Below are 20,232 nucleotides of genomic sequence, written 5' to 3'. Positions count from 1 at the left end.
GCCAGCAGAGATCCCGTGAGGTTCCTTCCTGTTGCTCAGACTCTGCATCAGTGCTTCCTCCCCTTGATATAGTTGAAATACCCCTTGATACAGTTGATGCCACCTTCCAGTCTGATGCTGATTTTGTGGCAGACTGTGACAAACTGTGACAATTAGGTAATTTGCTTTGGCTATTCTCTGCCAAATAACTTGGATCTTAACAGCCGAATTAGAGCAGATGCTTTGAGCCTCCAACTTGCTTGGGTGTGATGTGTCTCACCTATGTATGGGCTAGCTAACAGGGCCTGCTGTGTGATCTCAAAGGAGAGATGAGCACTTACAGCAAAGTCATCAGTTGTAGTTTGCTTCTGCACTTCAGCATGAGATTAGCTATGGCTTACAAGTGCATACTTCTCTCCTGCTGGTAAAGGAGGTTGAGACAGCTGAGGGATACTGGTGTATGTCAGGGTAAATTTTTTTTTTATTAGAAAAGTACTCTTTTAAAGTTTACTTCTGGAAAATAACCTTATTTATTTGAATAATTATTTTCATTTACATGTAAGATGATAATTTTTCAGGGGGTATTTTGAATCTGTTACTGACTTGTTCATTATCTAGTAAAAATTAAATTTCATCAAACGGCCTTCATTACTTGGAAGATACTGGAAATAGTTGTTGCTGACTTTCAACTAAATAATTTGTGCATACCACATACAACCAATTAATTCAATAGCAGCAATAGTTTTGAGTTAATTCACTTCGAGAATGATTTTTTTTTTTTTTTTCACAAATCTATATATTATGTTGGCAGGTTGTTATAAAGATGGCCGATATTACGGAGAAGGAACAATAATTAAAGACAACTGCAATTCCTGGTAATGTTTTGAAGAACAGAAACTTGAATTTTATTTAGCATATGTAATGAAACAAGAATTAAGGTAGAGAGCATCCTTAAATTCATATTAAACATATAATCAAATCAAAATGCCTGGCAGAGAAGTGCTGCATTCAGGTATTGCAGAACTAGACAACAGACAACTTAAAAGAATGGCAAGATGTCAATGGTCTTTCTAATCAAGATAGGAAAATGAGGGTAGTAAAATTTCCTCCTCATTGGCCTAATTCTGTTCCTGCTCTGTCGATCTGTTGGCTCTGACCTGAGACAAAATATTTTCTCCCTAGACCTGGGAGCAGACCTGAGCACACACAGAACAAATACCATTAAAGTTTAGGGGATTATTTTAGAATGTCTTCTCCTGTTTCTTTGACATGAGGGATGAGACATATTATTTCATAAGGGAAGAATATATGTGGGAAAGGGATGACCTGTTTGAGCATCCTTTCTCTCTGCCTTAGGACAGGAGCAGTCAGCACAGCAAGGGAGTTCTGCTGCCCACCCTGCCTGTTGGCTGCCTGAGCCGCCTCCCTGCTTTGCTTCTCCCAGAACCAGCCCCTCACCTTCAGCCTCAGGGCAGCTTGTGGAGCTCTGGCAGCACCCAAACAGGGCTGGGGACCCACCCAGCTCTTTTTAGGGTTTCCGGAGAGAAATTTCCTCATTTACAGAACATCAACTTTTTACCCCCTGGTTTGGTCTCACAAAGATGAAAGGAGTATTTTTGAAATATTACCTTCCCACAAGCTGTAGACCTTCCCACGTTGTACCAGTTAGGATTCATTAAGTAGTGAAGTGGTGAGAAGTTGTATTGTGTTTTCATAAATACTGTGACATTTATATTTTTTACTCTTTTTCTCTGTCTTCCTTCTGCTGTTTAAGTGCATATTTTTCCTTTAACAATTTGTTTCCTGATCAGTGATTTTTTTGCTCTTTCAGCAAATGCTTCCAAAGTCTCTGGAAGTGTTCAAAAGAAATATGCCTTGTTCGCCAAGACTTAATCCAGCACATCAATTCTGGAGATTATGGGTGAGAATACATTAATTTTAAAGTTTTGTTGTAAACCACTGTATTAGTCATTGTATATATGTGCAGATTACAAGTTATGCAGTCCTCCCCACCCTTTTCTTCTCCAAATACATCACAGCAATTAGACAGTAAATATACATTTGTGAAACTTTTCTAAATCTCTGACAGATTATAGAATTCTAAATGGAAAGATACTGAAAGTAAACATCTATCTAAAACATCCTCTGAATTCAGTACAACTTTGTTGTAAAAAAAAAAAAAAGCAAGCTATTTAAATCGTCTTCCTTCATTCTTCACTTTATTTATTATTTGGAATCATTATTTATTTTTTTCTTTTACCCCAAGAGCATTGCTCGACATAGCAGGACTCTATATAGCATTGAAGAGGAGACAATGGGCCAAAAGGGGACCAAAATATTAAAACTTTTCAGAACTCATTGTTTTTCTTGCCAACAGTTCTCATTTCCCCCAGGTAGTGCAGAAGGATTAGGGACACCCCAGAGCTGGAGTTGAGCCCTGGGAGCCTGCTGGCCATTTATAGACAGAGACACAGGGGTTGCCTCCCTAGGAGCTGAAGTACTAAATTCACTAATGAAGCCTTGCCCAGATTTCAAGCTGTGACTCAATTCTGTAACATTTTGTACTTCATGGGAGACATTCAAATGAACTGAAATTACTATCCTAAATAGGCAATTGTTAGGCACCTGGATCCCTTCACCTCTCTCTGGTCAGTGGTAAGCGGTAAGCTTTGCCACAGGGTGGTAAAGCCCACCTGAGATATGACTCAACTTCTGCAGGTCCTTGCACTCTTCACTGGCTACAGAGTGAGATAAATGATGCTTTTCATTTGGGCAGCATGATGCCACCTCCTTGTTTCCAGTACACAATCAAGAAAGAAAGGGCCTGTAGGAGGATGGGCTAAGGAGGATTTAGTCCCACCGATGTGCTCTACTTGCTTCCTGAAATGCCTGTACACCAATGCACGCAGCATGGGGAATAAAGAGGAAGAGTTAGAGGTCTGTGTGCGGTCTAAGGGTTATGATCTGGTAGCAATAACAGAGACATGGTGGGACAGCTCACACGACTGGAATGTGGCCATGGATGGCTATGTGCTTTTTAGGAAACATCGGTCGGTGAAGCGAGGTGGTGGAGTTGCTCTTTATGTGAGAGAGCAACTAGAATGTATTGAGTTTTGTACAGGGGCTGATGAGGGGCGAGTTGAAATTCTGTGGGTAAGAATTAAAGGACAGGGTAGTATGGGTGACACAGTTGTGGGGGTCTACTACAGACCTCCTGATCAAGATGAGGAAGTTGATGAGGCTTTCTACAGGCAGCTGAAAGCAGCCTCACAACTGCAGTCCTTGGTCCTCATGGGAGATTTTAACTATCCCGATATCTGCTGGAAGACTTATACAGCCAGCCTTTCACAGTCTAGGAGGTTCCTCCAGTGCATTGATGACAACTTCTTAATGCAAATGGTGGATGAGCCGACTAGAAGAGGAGCGCTGCTGGATCTTGTGCTCACCAACAAGGAGGGCCTTATTGAAGCAGTGGTGGTCAATGGCAACCTTGGCTGCAGTGACCATGAGATGGTGGAGTTCAGGATCCTGTGTGGGAGGAACAGAATTTCCAGCAGGACCAGAACCCTGGACTTCTACAGAGCAAACTTCGGCCTCCTCAACCAATTGTTAAGGGAAGTCCCATGGGACAGAGTGCTAGAAGGTAAAGGGGCTCAAGATAGCTGGACAATATTCAAGGACCACTTCTTGCAAGCACAGCATCAGTGTGTCCCAATGGGTAGAAAATCTAGTAAGGGAGCTAGGAGACCAGTGTGGTTAAAAAAGGAACTGCTGGGGAAACTCAAGTGGAAGAGGAAAATCTATAGATCATGGAAGGAGGGACTGGTCACTTGGGAGGAATATAGGAATGTTGTCAGGGAATGTAGGGAGGCAACTAGGAAAGCTAAGGCCTCCTTGGAACTTAACCTTGCAAGTCGGGTTAAGGACAGTAGAAAGGGCTTTTTCAAATACATAGCCAACAAAGCTAATACCAGAGGCAATATAGGCCCACTGCTGAATGAGGTGGGTGCCCTGGTGACAGAGGATATGAAGAAGGCAGAGGTGCTGAATGCCTTCTTTGCCTCTGTCTTTACTCCTGCAGGCTTTCCCCATGAGCCCCAGATTCATATAACCCCAGAAGTAGTCAAGATAGGTGAGGACATAGTAGATGAGGATTGGGTTAGGGATCAGTTGCATAATCTGGACATCCATAAATTGATGGGTCCGGATGAAATGCATCCAAGGGTGCTGAGGGAGCTGGCGGAGGTCATTGCTAGTCCACTCTCCATCATCTTCGGTAAGTCATGGGTAACAGGAGAGGTGCCTGAGGACTGGAGGATAGCAAACGTCACTCCAGTCTACAAGAAGGGCAAGAAGGAGGACCGGGGTAACTATAGACCGGTCAGCCTCACCTCCATCCCTGGAAAGGTGATGGAACAACTTGTCCTTGGCACTATCTCTAGACATATCAAGGAGATGGGGGTCATCAAGAGCAGTCAACATGGTTTTACCAAGGGTAAGTCATGTTTGACTAACCTCATAGCCTTCTATGAGGAAATTACTAGGTGGATAGATGATGGTAGAGCGGTAGATGTGGTCTATCTTGATTTCAGTAAAGCATTTGACACCGTCTCCCACAGCATCCTTGTAGATAAATTGATCAAGTATGGGTTTGATGATCAGGCAGTGAGGTGGATCAAGAACTGGTTGAAAGGAAGAAGTCAGAGAGTTGTAGTCAATGGGGCAGAATCTAGTTGGAGGCCTGTGACTAGTGGAGTCCCTCAGGGGTCGGTACTGGGACCGGTGTTGTTCAATATCTTCATCAACGACCTGGATGAGGGCACAGAATGTACCCTCAGCAAGTTTGCTGATGACACCAAGCTGGGAGGAGTGGCTGACACACCAGAAGGCTGTGCTGCCATTCAGAGAGACTTAGACAGGCTGGAGACTTGGGCGGGGAAAAACCTGATGAAGTTTAACAAGAGCAAGTGTAGAGTTTTGCATTTGGGGAAGAAAAACGCCATGCACCAGTACAGGTTGGGGGCTGACCTGCTGGAGAGCAGTGTAGGTGAAAGGGACCTGGGGGTCATGGTAGACAGGAGGATGACCATGAGCCAGCAATGTGCCCTTGTGGCTAAGAAGGCCAATGGCATCCTGGGGTGTATTAGAAAGGGTGTGGTTAGTAGGTCAAGAGAGGTTCTCCTCCCCCTCTATTCTGCATTGGTGAGGCCACATCTGGAATATTGTGTCCAGTTCTGGGCCCCTCAGTTCAAGAAGGACAGGGAACTGCTTGAAAGAGTCCAGCGCAGAGCCACAAGGATGATTAAGGGAGTTGAACATCTCCCTTATGAGGAAAGGCTGAGGGAGCTGGGTCTCTTTAGTTTGGAGAAAAGGAGACTGAGGGGGGACCTCATCAATGTTTACAAATATGTAAAGGGTGAGTGTCAAGACGATGGAGTTAAGCTTTTTTCAGTGAAGATCAGTGATAGGACAAGGAGTAATGGATACAAGTTGGAGCATAGGAGGTTTAAGATGAATATCAGGAAAAATTTTTTTACTGTAAGAGTGACAGAGCACTGGAACAGGCTGCCCAGAGAGGTTGTGGAGTCTCCTTCGCTGGAGACATTCAAAACCCACCTGGACGCCTTCCTGTGTGATGTACTCTAGGTGACCCTGCTCTGGCAGGGGGGTTGGACTAGATGATCTTTCGAGGTCCCTTCCAACCCCTAGGATTCTATGATTCTATGATTCTATGAAATGAGTAAAGAAAATGCTCTCTCCTGTAGCTCAGTTCTTTTCCAATAATAATAAACTTCAGTATGTCCCAAAAGTTTGATGGGAAACCATGCAGAAGGTGTCAGCTGGACTTTCTGCTACGTTCAACAGTGTCTCACTGCTGGTGCACCAGAGCTGGTAGACAATGTAACTCACTACATGAAGCTGTTAGTTCTCTGTTGGCATCTGGTCTGAAGCATAATGTGAGCATAACTTCAAGACCACAATACCTGTTACACCCTAGCATCTTGTTTTCCAAGACTTCTCTGAAGCATTGCATATTCACCTCCTGCAGGCTGACACAATACTGACCTCAAATCACCAGTTTTCAGATACTGCTGTGTTGCTCCATCCTACACTCATCTGCAGTGAAAAAGCCCGTACTAAATATTTTCTTACGCATATCAAATACAATATTTTGAAATGTAATTTGAAAGATTTATTTTTTGATATTATTGTCAGCAATGCTCTGACAAAGGAGCAATGTATTAATGTGAGTGGTATCTCTAACCTGGGTTTTGTTTGTTTTCTGTCTGTGAGGAAGATGGAAAGCTGACAACTACAGCCAGTTCTGGGGAATGACAGTGGAAGAAGGTTTCAAAAAGCGCCTGGGCACCTTCCCTCCATCTCATTCCTTGCTGAATATGAGAGAAGCTCCAGTAAGTGCTTCAATGTACAATTGCTTAACAATGTACAATTGTGAAATGTTTTAATAATTTTGTTACAAGGAAAAATTACTATGAACAGTTGCAAGATTATGATTCAGGGTTTTAGCACTAAATCTTTAATGCTGAATATGAAAGTCCCAGAATATTTCTCCAAGTCATAGAGTGTGTGGTCTTATTGGTGGAAATAAAACAAAGAGAAGCAATAGCAGATGTTAACTACTGGGAAACTGTGCACCAACATTAGCTTATCATTGTTGACCACTGGTGTTCGAAATCTTGCTTCTTTAGGTCTTTGAATGAAGCTCAAAGGGTAAAACAATGTAAAAATGCAGTAAGAGGCGGGGGTTTTGGCCAAATGAAAAGAAAATAGTTGGGAAACATGAGAAAATGAAATTGTTCCCTACTAACAGTTTTCTGAATCACTTGGCCATGGCCATTTTCATGGTAGCTAATTTAATTTCCTATAATGTATTTATGCTTAAAATAGTTTGCAGCAAAGAAAATACACTATGTACGCAGGTTAAACAATTAAAAAGAAATACATAATTATTGAATCCAGAGTAGATTTTCCAGTGCTTTGGATTAGTTACTTAGCTTCTTTCTTAGAAGACCCATGGAAATAATAGGCTGAAAAAATGAACTATCTCACCACTAGAAAAATTGCAAGAATATGCAGATAGATACAAGGTTTGCAAATGGCATTTTATCTTTGTCTTCTGTATAGTTCAGGCAAGTGATGCCACTTTATTATCCATATGAAGTCAGCTGTTGATGCTTGTTGTGTATGTTTGTGGCAGAAGTGTTTCTGCATCGTTTGACAGGGAATCTGGGAATGAGAGGGAGAACCATGTGCCACTGCAACATTTTTATCAATCCTAACCCTCTTGCTTGATGCAGGCTGGTTCCTTGTCCCACACAAATTCAGCTCCCAGCACCAGTGTTGTGAGAGGTTATGGCCCAGACTGGCCAGCTTGCTCAAAAGTACACTAAGGAGGGCTGTCAGTGCAAGAAATTGACAGATATTAAGCTTTGGACTATGATTTGCAAGACTAGTCTTTGCAGCCAAAGAAGGCTCAATTTTAATTGAGGACAGCAAGTTAAAAAAAGACAATGACTCTGGAGAATGTAGTGCAATATTTAGTAGGCAGCTAACCGACATTACTAGTGAACTGTATTGCAACTCAGGAGAGTTGAGTCAATTTGTTTTTGTTGTTGGCTCTTTCCTTAAGGAATAAAGTGTGATGCTTGTATAGCAGAAGCAAAAACTTCATATCATGTACCTAGCTCAGTGACTGACATTTACATTACTAGATATCTAGCTAGAAGAAAGGGAAGGGATATCTAGAAAGAAGAAAGGGAAGGTTACAAGAAATTCTTTACCCTATTTCCTCTTTTCCATTCAATCTCAGCTGATCACTCAGTGGTTCTGCTTTATTTCCAGCCTATCGAATCATTGATATTAAGCTTTCTGTAGCTTCTTTGACTGCTGCACTACTTATGGCTTTTGTTCCACTGATAACATTTTTCAGGCGTATTTTCTCTATCTGCTCTCTTTTTACAAAATCTGTGAGCTACAAGCCAACTACCTTTGGCCTTGTTGGATGCCTGAGGAGCTTCAATGCATTTATCTTCAGAAATTCAGTTTGCACATTCATGAATTTAGTCCTCAGGAAGTCCTACAGGTTGCTGGAAGCATAAGCTTTGCACAGGATTCTATGACATCTTTCTTTCTACTTACAAAAGCAAAAAATATAAAATAATAATCTCTATATGACTTTTTCAGCTTCTGGAAAATTCTTTGATCTTGCAGAAAATTGCTCAGAATTGTACATGAACCTGTCTCTTGCCTATGGCTTCCCTTCAGAATTATTGGAACTTTCTTGCTTCAACCGCAGTGTTTTCTATCTTGACAGTCTGGACATAAAAATATTTTTCTCCCAAGCTTCCTGCAAAGCTCCCAGTCTCCCTGATTCTGTTCCCTATAGTTTTCTGGAATAACTTTACCTCTCTAGTACCCTTATTCTGCCTCAGTAAATTTCCTACCCACCACATTTTACTATTTCACAAAAACCTTTTAAAAAACTGTTTTTCTTCACTCATAGCCAGCTCCATATCTACCATCACTGAATAATCCAGCAAGTATATAGCATTGATTTGGCTCATCAGAGGTCCAGAGACAGATTTTTCCAATTGGCAAAACAATAGTAGTCATGGGGTTAACTTCAGGCACTTTTTAAGTATCTTACTGGATTTTCAGAGAAACTTGTCCCTGCTTTGCGTGTTATGAATAGTTTTCTGTCACTGGTGTTTTGTGAAGCGTACTAACACATTTACAATGTCCTAAGTGATAAAAAACAAGTAAGTTTTCATGACGGTGCTCTCACTAAGCTTCACCTGTAGCTAGGTGACAGCTCAGAAGAGAGTCAAAAGATATGAAAGATGAAATTCAGAAATAATAACTTTTTAATATTTTTCAGAGACATTCTCCAAATTTTAATAGCTTGACCTTTAAGTGACTTTGTTGAGTACTAATTCAGCTGCAGTCCAAAGTACTAGCTACTTACTGTGTATAAATTTGAACTAATTAAATAATCACGCGTTCTCTGTGATTATTACTGCCTTTTTCATTTTGCAAATAAGAAAGCTGCAAGTCATTTGCCCGAAGTCATATATTTAGTTGATAAAAATGCTACAATTAGTGTTCAGGAACTTTTGGCTCTATCTTGTGCAGAACTGATTAAAAACTGGTAGTTTTGCTAATGCAGAAGCAAAACCATAGCTGCCCATTCATTAAATGCAACTCTTTATAAAAAATATTTTATTTATTTATTTATTGATTGATTGATTTATTATTTTATTTTAAATAAAAGTGATTTCTTCAGCATGCTACTGGTCTAAAATTTAAGGGAATAAAAGACAGTTTCTGGTACCTAAGGGCCTTCTGTTCTGGTTGTTTTCTATTGTCCTTTGGGGGTGTTTGAGAAAAGCATTTTTGTGTAGGAGGGGCTCTTTATTTAATTCCATGGCCAAGAAGATTCAAGAATATGAAGCCTTTCTGCATTAACCATTTCAATCTACAGCAGAGTCTTAGCTGTCAGCAGTGTTGAAAATTTTGCTTGTAAAGCAGAGGCTTTTCAGTTGTTTCTTTGACTGACATATCCAACTACAAATATAACTTTACAACATTACTTCAAATGAAATGGTGTGACAGAGCTACATTTCATCTTAGGGAAAACACAAGCTTCTTGAAGTGGCTTACAGTGATTTTAAAAGCTCAGCTATTAGTAAAAGAATAAACCTGCTCAATAAGGTGATGCTTAAATCTGGAAGGGTAGTTTAACACGATGGCACATTAGAATACTTTAAAGGCAATGACAGGGAACAAGAATTAAATGTCAAATGAGGGACATCAGCATAAACCATCCTCTGCAGAGTATGTTTAGACCTGATGACAGACCAACAGCTCAATACAGCAATAAAACTGTTGTGACTCTTGACAAAGACGAAGCTCCAAATAGTGTCACGTGTGTTATTTGAGTTGACATTTTGGAAGTGTTTACTCACTGCAGGAGATAGTGTAATAATTCTTAAAGTTCTGCATAGCCACACCTTTAAAACACATTGTCACTCACAATTGGTGGTATTCTGTCTAGCATTGGATACATCCCAGTGGTGGGGTCTGCACCTAAAGACAAAAGGGTGACCACCTGAATGCCACCTTACAAGAAAATGGAATACATCGTTTAGTAATAAAGCACCGTTTTGGATTAAGTATCAAAGAATTTGTATAGACAATGTGGAGGTATGCCAAGTACACCAGCTCTTCCTCTCATATGTGGCTTTTCATAGTAAAAAAGTTCAGTAGGACTCCTACTTGCAAACTGATGGGCACGCACGGCCATTTTGTCTTCACAAAGCATGTGATGTTCACAATCTCTCTCCTACATGAAAAAAACCCAACAACAAAAAACTTTAACTACTTTCCATCAGGAAAACGATTTCCACACTGGCAAATTCAGTAATCTTTAGCCACTTTTCTCTGATGGGCCATCAAACTTTCTTGAAGAAGTCACAGCTGAAGTACAAGCCTTCTCTTATACCTACTTACCTTCCTGCTTTGGCCAGACTGCTAGCTTCACTGCAGAGAGTACACAGGAAGGTTTAAAAAATAGTTTGTCAGTCATTTTGCTGATTGCATTGTGCTGTCTGATGCTGGTCCATGGAGCATACACCAAGAAACCACTGTCTTTACCATTTGTCACAGAGCAGCAGTGCTTCTCAATATCTGGGTAGCACTTTCTCAGACAAAAACTAATGTTTCTGGCTACAGCCAATCCTGCATTTCTCAATGAGAAGGCTGAGGGTTAATGAGGGATTTGCACTTTACCATATGAGGCTATTAAATACATTGACAGTAGATAAGGAATACATAAAGTAACACATGGTCTCAGACCAAGTATCTCTTTAGAGTTTTCCGTTTCCCAACTGCTTCATTTGTAGCATTGTAAGTGGTCATTTCCTACATAAGTGTGCTAAATAACCTTTCCCAAATTTTACTTGTTTACTGGTTGATAGAGAGCAGTTGTATCATGTACTTGTTTGGGATTTCACCTGTGTAATTTATCTTCAAAGCAAATCTTGTGCTTGTGTTTGCTTGTTAATAATGAGCCTAATGATAATTCAGCAAGATATTTAAATTAGGTGTTACTTTCTGTATGTCTTATGAGGTTGCAAGTCCAACGTATCTAACAAGATTTGAAAAAGCAGATTTTTGAAAGTGATTAATGAAAACATTGAGATTAATATTTTTGCAAGATTCAAAAGATCATTGATGTGTTGTGGGGGGAGGTAAAACTTTTAAAAGCACTTAAGTGACTTCATACGTTAATGGTATTTAGGACTCATAGCCTGTATCTAATGTAGTAAACCTATAAGCACTTGAGAGTTACTGGGTATGGAGGTATGCACAGACTGTATCAATCTGTCTGTTGCACCTGTATCCCAATCTAATGTCAGATACGGTTCCGACATATAAGCTTCTTTTTTCCTTACCCGCTTGTCTCAACTGTGGGTTTTCTGTGGGAAAGCCAAGTGTACAAGGAATAGGTGTGCAAATAAAGGAATTGGAGCAGGACAGAAGCCATTGTGCTGAAGACTGCTTATAGGAAAGAAGCATTGGGGAATGCTTTGCTTAGGAATAGATTATAATACTTTGCATATTGTATTTTCCTCTAGAACAGATGTTATCAACAATTGTTTGAGACAAACTGATAGACTGAATGGATTAATAGTGGCATTCTTTGTGGCCATTCCCATTTCTCTGTGCAGCATAAGCTATCATTACATAAAGTTTAACAGTAAAGTAAAATGGGTCAATGCTTTGGTATGTTGAACACAGAGCAGATTATTAGTGATTGTACCAGATGGTTCTTGCATATGTGGATGTTTGTGCGAAGAGGACATAAATAAAGGCCGAGAAATGGAGATGCCAAAAATGAATGTCCAAGTGGCTTTGGTGAGCAAAACATAAATCCTCATCAACCCAACATCAGATTGCAAAGTGGAAGATGGCACAGAAGTCTCTGTTGTTATCCAACGGGATCTAGAGAGGCTATAGAGCTAGGCAAAGGTGAACTTCATGGAGTTCAATAAAGACAAGTGTAGAGTCCTGCATCTGGGGAGGAAAAACACCAGGCACCAATACAGATTAAGGGTCATTCTGCTAGAAAGCAGCTCCATAGAGAAAGACCTTGGAGTCCTAGTGGACAGTAAGTTATTAATGGGACAGCAATGTGCTCTTGTGGCCAAGAAGGGCCATGGTATCCTGAGGTGCATTAAGAAAAGTGTGTACTGCGGATCGAGGGAGGTTCTCCCCCTCTACTCTGCCCTGGTGAGACCCCACCCGGAATATTGTATCCGCTTCTGGGCTCCCTAGTTCAGGAGAGACAGGGATCTACTGGAGAGAGTCCAATGGAGAGCTATGAGGATGATTAAAGGACTTGAACATCTCTCCTCTGAAGAAAGGCTGAGAGACCTGGGGCTGTTTAGTCTTGAGAAGAGAAAGCTCAGAGGGGATCTTATTAATGTTTACAAATATCTGAGGAGTGGGTGTCAAGAGGAACGGACCAGTCTCTTTTTGTTGGTGTCCAGCAGTAGGACAAGGAATGATAGGTATAAGAGAGAACACAGGAAGTTCCACCTCATCATGACAAGAAACTTCTTTACTGTGAGGGTGATAGAGCACTGGGGCAGGCTGCCTATAGATGTTGTAGAGTCTCCTTCTCTGGAAACATTCAAAACCTACCTGGATGCTTTCCTGTGTGGCCTGCCCTAGGTGGTCCTGCTCTGGCAGGGAGTTGGACTAGATGATCTCTAGAGGTCCCTTCCAACCCCTAACATTCTGTGATTCTATGATTCTATGAAAATAATCTATTTTTGTTCTGGAACAAGGATAAGTGCTGGAGACTGAAAACAGTTAAAAGACAAACCAATGATGCACTGTACTGATGCAGCCACCATAGTAACTAAAACTTCCTACCTTCAGCCATGTGTCAAGGAAAACAAAATAACAAACACCTACATGCACAGCTGAAGTTAGTTAGCAGGAGGCTTTTCTTTCAAAAAAATGCCAGCTGGGTGAGAATTAACATGTTTCATAAGAAATTGTTGTTTGGGATAAAATTCAGAGAGAAACCAGACAGGTTATTCAGATTCATGGTTGTGGAACTCAGCTTTCCAGCTCAGCTAGTGGAGTGCCAGAATCCCTGTGGTCTCAGGGGGTCTCCACCCCCCAATCACAGGGTAAGCACTGCAGGAATGCTCAGGAAGCTGCAGGTGCCAATGTTTTCGTTTTCCTCATTTTAGAAATTAAGAATTTAAAAAATAAAGTTAGGGTTAAATTAAGACAAAATGGGAAATTGAAGCGTATACAAATCTCCTATATTTTGTTTTAGGGAAATTCACTACCAGAAGAAAAATTTCCTGCATTTTTTTTAGCCACTTATGCATGGCCTGATTGGATTCATGATCCTCTGGATCAACGAAACTGTGGAGCATCCTGGGCTTTTTCAACTGCAAGTAATACTGATTCTTTTTCTCCTTTAAAAAATATAATTGAAGTTATATGTGTGGTGAAAATTTGCAGATTTTAGTAATGAAGTAATTCAGCTTACTGTTCACTTTTTATCAGCAAATAAGAACATTAAAAACTGCTACAGCTTCCCCTCTAAATTGTCCCAAAATCTTAAAAAAATCATCCTAAACTGTAGAGTTCTGTTTGCTTTACATATGTTTGTGTAACATAGGGAGATTTTTTAGTAGACTGCAATTCAGCCTCATGTGCTACAACTTCTGGTTTTCTGAAAAATGGACACAAGTGTTTGTATCACTTTCTCCAAAGAACCTACAGCAATCAGTTATGTTCATTTCTCTTATGCTATAATAACTCTCAGTACATATTGAGATATATAAAGATACAGAAAAAAGTATGCAATCAATCTTCATTACCTGAATCAGCCAGTGAGTCCTCACAGACGCATGTTTCTGCAACTGCTTCTTTAAATCCCAGCAGTAAGAGGAGGAAAGAGCATTTAGGTCAGTCAGTCTCTGCTCCCTGACAAAGACAGATTGAACCTGCTGGTACCAGTATGTCTTGGTCTGTGTTTAAAGAGAAAACCAAGAGAGACTCTTACAGTAATTCTGACAGATATTGCAGAGATAGACAGAGGTCACTGAGGGAAAGACTTTCCAGATATTCAGTCTAAATTTTCCCTTTCATAAGTAAGTATTTTTATTTTAATTCATGTGATTATTTTCAATGCTAAATACTGTGAGATGCCTTCCCACATTGCTTAGGTGTATCTAACATTTTCAATCTGAATTTTCAGTTCTTCTTTGTAGGATTAATTTTTGCTCAATGAATAGAAAAGCACTGCTGTATCATTTCCTCTTAGTTTAATTCCTATAAGTACTCCAAAACTCTTCAGTAAAAAACTTTTCCACCTATGAAAACAAGTTCATTATCACATGACACCTGACAAAAACACAGAGCAGTCGTTGTCAGCTGCCATCATCAGATTCACTCTTTTGAAGTCTTGTCCAAAGTTCCCTGAAGTTAGTGTTGATTCTGTTGCGGCTTTAGTTTTCAAGGGATTTAAAATATTTTTTATTAATTTTCAGGTTCAAAAATGAAGGGCTAACAATAATAAAAATACAATTTAAGCACTGGTAGTGAGTGGCATTGGGGCTTAATAATTGTTTCATTGTCACTCATTAAAGAAAGAAGTGGCTTAATTTCACCCACAACTTAGTTAACCTACTCTGCCTTTAAGTTAATGCATAAATATTTCAGTGCTTAGAATTATGACTATCAGACTAAATTATGTAAATTCCTTATCTGATGTTTAGATCTGTGGGACCTGATGATAACTGATAAATCTGTGGATTTGTAATATTACAGTGAAGCTGCTCATGATACTTGGCAGGTTTTTAATCATTTCTCTCCAAAGTCTGTACAGATCATATCTGCATTGTTTTGTGAAGGTATCTGCACAGACAGAAAATATTGAGGTTGTATTTCAGCCCCTTTTTCACAATAAACAGTGTGAAATTGTAAGTAATTATTTGGGTTTTATAATGGAAAACTTATTTCAAAACAGGTGTTGCAGCAGATAGAATAGCAATTCACTCCCAGGGTCAGATCACAGACAACCTTTCTGCTCAGAATCTCATCTCTTGTGATACCAGGAACCAACATGGATGCAATGGTGGAAGTATCGATGGTGCCTGGAGATATCTGAAAACACATGGGTAAATATTTTGTCTATCTGTTTAGATTACTTTAACTTAAACCACTTGCTAAAATTATAATGTTGCTCGTATTACAATGATGATTTCTGACCTCCAAAAAGAGGCATTTATCTCAGTCCTAGGTCAGATTAACTGTATTACTTCATCAAGACCATCACTCTCTTCCCTTTACACATCCTCTAAAGCACCTTCGTGAAGCCCAGGAATGACGAAGCATTCCCAAAGAAAGAAATGAAGACTATTTTGAATGAGGGCTCTTAGTGAGAAAACTCTGAGTTTCCATTTAAGCCTCATTACATCTGGATGTTGTCATTAGCTGAAACCGCTGGGGAAAAGGCTATAACAGCAAGACAAACAAGAAAGGATTTTATATCTCAAAGACAGAACTATACATGGACTCAAAACTTCTATGGTTCTTGGGATAAAGGCTCTTCAAGTTAAATAATCTTGAGTAAGCAGCCAGTTGCATGAGACAACAATCTGAATATTCTACAGGATCAGACATTGTCTTTCTATAAAGCAAACTGTATTTATCCCATCCCAGGCTGGGGCCAGAACACAACACTGACAAATCCCTGAAGAACACAGCAATGGAACAACCTCCCTCCCAGTCTTCCATTCCCTCCAGTCTATCATCCCTGTAAGAGCATAAACACCATGAGCCCGAAATAGTAATATTATTCCTATACCAGAAAGCTGTAATTTTTAATTTTTTTATTTTTTTTTTTTCCTGACACAGTGTGATTAGTGACACAGCCTGTTCTCCAGATGCAGTTTAAGTAGAAGATTTAACTTTTGTCTATATGGAATGCAAAGAACGCTGAAGCTGTGTGAAGCACTTTTTTACCCACAGGAGCTCATGCTGCTGTAAACACAGCAGTGGGAGGACTGTTCCTTGACTGCCCTTAGAGCATCAGTGTGAAAGTGGTGTGTGGAGCAGGTTTTCTGATTGATGGAAGACTGGTAGCATATGGACAGGACACCTCAGCTCACCAAAGCAGTCCTGAGAACTGCCTTTATACCTCCGAAGTCCCAAGTATTGGCATTACCGCTCAGTCATCTGAGATGCCTCATGGTGTTCACCAGTCTCTTGCAGCTGCCTGACTAAAGAATCTGTAGGGCAGTTATGAGAACCATCACAAATTTTTGGATTCTATCCAGATCTCAAATAAATCTCTGCAGTCCAAGACTCTTTTCTTATTAATTCATCCAGTTCTCTTGTTTCCATGAATCTAGCTCCAACATGTTTTTTTACAGACTTTTGCTTGCTACCCATTCTTAACCCCATGATCGATTTGCTATTAAAGTATCACACATGAGAATATGTCTACTTATAACATTTCTAAATCCTGATTTTCTTTCCTCGAGTTCAAATTATATTGCAAATTCTCTTCCAACAGCTCCAGGCACAATTAAACACTTTAAGGAAAATATCTGAATATCTGTGAGGACAGATACTGGAAGAACATGAGAATGCTGGGTCTGAGCAAGGATCCATCTAGCCCAATATTTTGTCTCTGACAGTGGTCAAGATCAAATTATGCATATATATATATATATATATATATATATATATATATATATATATATAAAATTAAACCTTTTTATATTCTGGACTGATGAATTAATATTTTTTGTAGATAAAACTCTGTAGTCCATTAACTTTTGCTTTTTACAATGAAAAAAATGGATATTTATGGCATAAAAGTCTGAAGTGTCTTTTGAATGTGTCTAACTATATATTGTTTGGCTCCTCACTCTTTCAAGTGACTTTTATTTTATGAGCCAGTATATCGCAATAATATTTTTCATTATCTCGATGTCCTACAGTAGGGAGGAAACACATTGATTTTCTGTGTGGGCTTCTAAATTTGCACTGCAGGTGTTTGATGCTACTCTAAAGCTTTTGTTTTTCTGTTTTCTGAAGTGCTTATTTCAGGTTTTTGATAGATTTTCAGTAAAATCAAGTGCTGGCATAAATGATCCCCAGTGAAGTCAATGGAAGTCTTCCATAAAGCTCAGTGAGGGTAGGCCAGTGCTGAGACCTGACTTTTCAGAATCACTGAGCACTCAATTAAAAGTGAAATCTATTATAAGAAGAGCTGAATCACTGTTTAACTCCCTTTCTCTCTCTCTCTCTCTCTCTCTCTCTCTCTGTCTTTCTCCATTAGTTAAAGAATTAATCTGTATTCTAAGTATTATTAATTTTAGGCATTTCAGTTAACAGCCATAATTTGAGATATTATAGTATTATATATTATAAAAATGTTACAGTGTTTAAGAATGAGGGGGAAAAAAAATCATTTTCAGATAATAAAAAGGTCACACACTTGAATGCAAATATGGCTCCTAATCAGGGTTTGATCTGATTTGTCCTTTGGGCTCTTAGGATTTGCAGGGTATTACATTATTGTTATTTTTAGCCAACTTGCTAATGGCATAATCTAACATTTCAGATTATGTTCTCATCTCACAATTCAAATTCATAAATACAATAAACCCACAAAAAATGTCATTAGATTGAGCACATAAACATGACTTCAGATGAATTCTGCCAAGAATGTACCAACACACTGCAGACTTTTTCTGCTTATCCCTAGATGCTGCTTGTCCCTAATAGTATTTTTTTACATCTGTATCAATATTTGCACATAAACACATTCACATTTACTTATGCTTCTCTTCTGTGACTTTTCTGTCAATGTCTTCTCCTTGAAATGTTTTCACTGACTACTGTTGTGCTGATGCTTCAGCATGTACAAACTCATCTTTCAGGAAAGAGCTGGAAGTTTAGTATAATTGGTGAGCTGCTTAAATACGTATCCTTTTCATAGGACTTCCTATTTTAAAATATTCTGCTTCAGTGAACTATCTAATTATGCGCTTTAAAAAAAACTATCTAATAAGCCTCCATGGTATTATCACAGAAATGTGCATAATGTTTTGGAAACATCTAGCAGTGTAATACAGAAAACTAGGAGGTCCTGGTATCTCATAAAAAAATAATAATAAAGTAATAAGTGGAAAAATTGGTATGCTTTTCTCTAAGTATTTCAGTTTAAATATATGTTTTGTTTCCTTCAATTTATTGAAGTAAAAAGGATGTTCAGTTAGTCAGACAGTCAGAATGCCTGAAAATTTTAGGATAAGATACTTGAAAGAAACAAACTTACTGTGTTAAGCAGCAGTTCATTTCATGATTGTCAAGGTAAAGAATTAAAATCACCCCCTGCCTTTCCTTGAAACAACCTCTTGAAATCCCTCTCTGTTCTTGGATGGAATAAAAGCTCTTAGCCTCTGTTCAAAGCTCGTTTGATGTAGCACTTTGGAGATTTCCAAATCCAAAATTAGCATGGTATTGAGTCTCAGGTGACCTATCTCAGCTCCACAGTCACACCTCTGACATTATCAATTTTAAAAGCCTTTGAGTTTTTGAAGCCTGCCACTAGAATTATGTTGGACAGATTCTTCCAGATTCTTTGTTTTGTTTAAAACAATAAATGCAATTAATATATGTACTATTGCACATTTGCCCCATGATTCTCTCTACAAATAGATTTTTGCTGTTTCCATATCTTTTTTAGAATAGAAACTGCCCAGTGATTACTGGACTTAACATTTTTAAAGTAAATTCTATGTAGAATATAGATTTTCATTTAGAAGTGTTAAAAAGAGTAATATTTCCTGCAGATAAACCCTAAAACCTTGAAACTGAAAGCTTAAATGCAAAATTTTTAGAACTGGTAGGAAAAACTTAACTGCTGTATATGAGAGCTAAAAATCTCAGCATTTATAAAAATTTTGAGATAGACACTTTTCTAAGAAACAGACAGGATGTTTTCAGGAGCTGTAGAGATGAGACGCATACCCCTGTGATATCGTGGCACTATCTGCTATTTTAGTTTCTATGAGAGACTCATTGTTGTCAATAGCCAGGAATTGACTGAAGGAGCTCTGTGGCCAAAGACCCCTGGAGTAGTCCCCAGTCTTCTGTGCACACTGGATAACACGTGTTTGTAAGTCACAAAGTTTGCCTCTGTTTGTCTTTGGGCTACGTTGACTTCCAGGCATAAACAGTAATAGCCTGAACAGGACTGCAAAATAGCAAAATTATAAAATTGCAAGAATTTGTAAAATTGTAAAATTTCACCCCTCTGATGCCTTCCCAATCTCACCTGTTCTATGTCATATATTTGTCAGTGTTTCAATCTAGGCAAAGTCCCTCACTCCAGATAATTTGTTATTTTTACTTCCCACTGTGAATGAAGATGGAGGAACCCAGTGACCAGCCCCACCTACAAATGCTTCCCCTAATACTGCACTGTGGTTGGATTCTTCGTTACCTTACTGAAAACTCAGTGCTTTGTTTTTAGTATCAATTAAGCTCTTGGTCTTAATCACTAAAGGTTATACCTCGCTTGGGAAGAAGTTCCACATTTACTCATATGTGGACAGGACACCAACTATTTGTACCCAAAACTTTAAAAAAGGAATATAGGACTTTTTATCTCAACAAGCATTCATAAAAATGTAAGCAAATGTTCTCTTTATGCTGTCAAAAAACTGGAAAGTTAGAGGATTTTTAGCTAAAAAGAATTAAAAAGATCTGTAGCTTTTCACCAACATTCCTGTAGAAAATGTAGAGAAAGCTAGAAAACAGTTCATTAACTTTAAAAAATTTCTGCTGCAATATGCCCATTTCACAAGCCATTTTTGCTAAATGGATCCTGTTGACAACATTGTTAATTTATTGATCTTACTCAGTGTGAACTTTCATGCTTTATTAAAGAGATTAATGTACTGGATGACAAGTGCTGAAACATATATTCACATAGTCCAGAGGACTCCTTCAGCTGAAACTTAATCACGAACATCATGTATATGAGTTGAAGCAAATGGCATCCCTTTGGAGATACAAGACATTCACATTTTGAAGGCTGAGGAACTTTGTAGATTTACTTGAAATACAACAGTTTTAAAGTAGTTAAAAACTTGAAATAAAACTGAAAAAATGTTTAATTAA

General features: G+C 38.9%; 1 protein-coding gene across 2 annotated transcripts in view; it reads left to right on the top strand.

Annotated features, from left to right (window-relative positions):
* Positions 1-20,232, top strand: part of TINAG (tubulointerstitial nephritis antigen) — a 41,783-nt gene that overhangs the window by 3,373 nt on the left and 18,178 nt on the right. For both annotated transcript variants that reach the window (XM_051613579.1, XM_051613580.1), the window contains exons 2-6: positions 791-854; positions 1,811-1,900; positions 6,278-6,392; positions 13,355-13,478; positions 15,059-15,209. In XM_051613579.1, the coding sequence (XP_051469539.1) occupies positions 791-854; positions 1,811-1,900; positions 6,278-6,392; positions 13,355-13,478; positions 15,059-15,209 (544 nt within the window). The remainder of the gene's footprint in view (positions 1-790; positions 855-1,810; positions 1,901-6,277; positions 6,393-13,354; positions 13,479-15,058; positions 15,210-20,232) is intronic.

The sequence above is a fragment of the Apus apus genome, chromosome 3, assembly GCF_020740795.1.
Source record: "Apus apus isolate bApuApu2 chromosome 3, bApuApu2.pri.cur, whole genome shotgun sequence".
In the NCBI taxonomy this organism is placed as follows: Eukaryota; Metazoa; Chordata; class Aves; order Apodiformes; family Apodidae; genus Apus; species Apus apus.
This window is presented reverse-complemented; position numbering and strand designations above follow the sequence as displayed.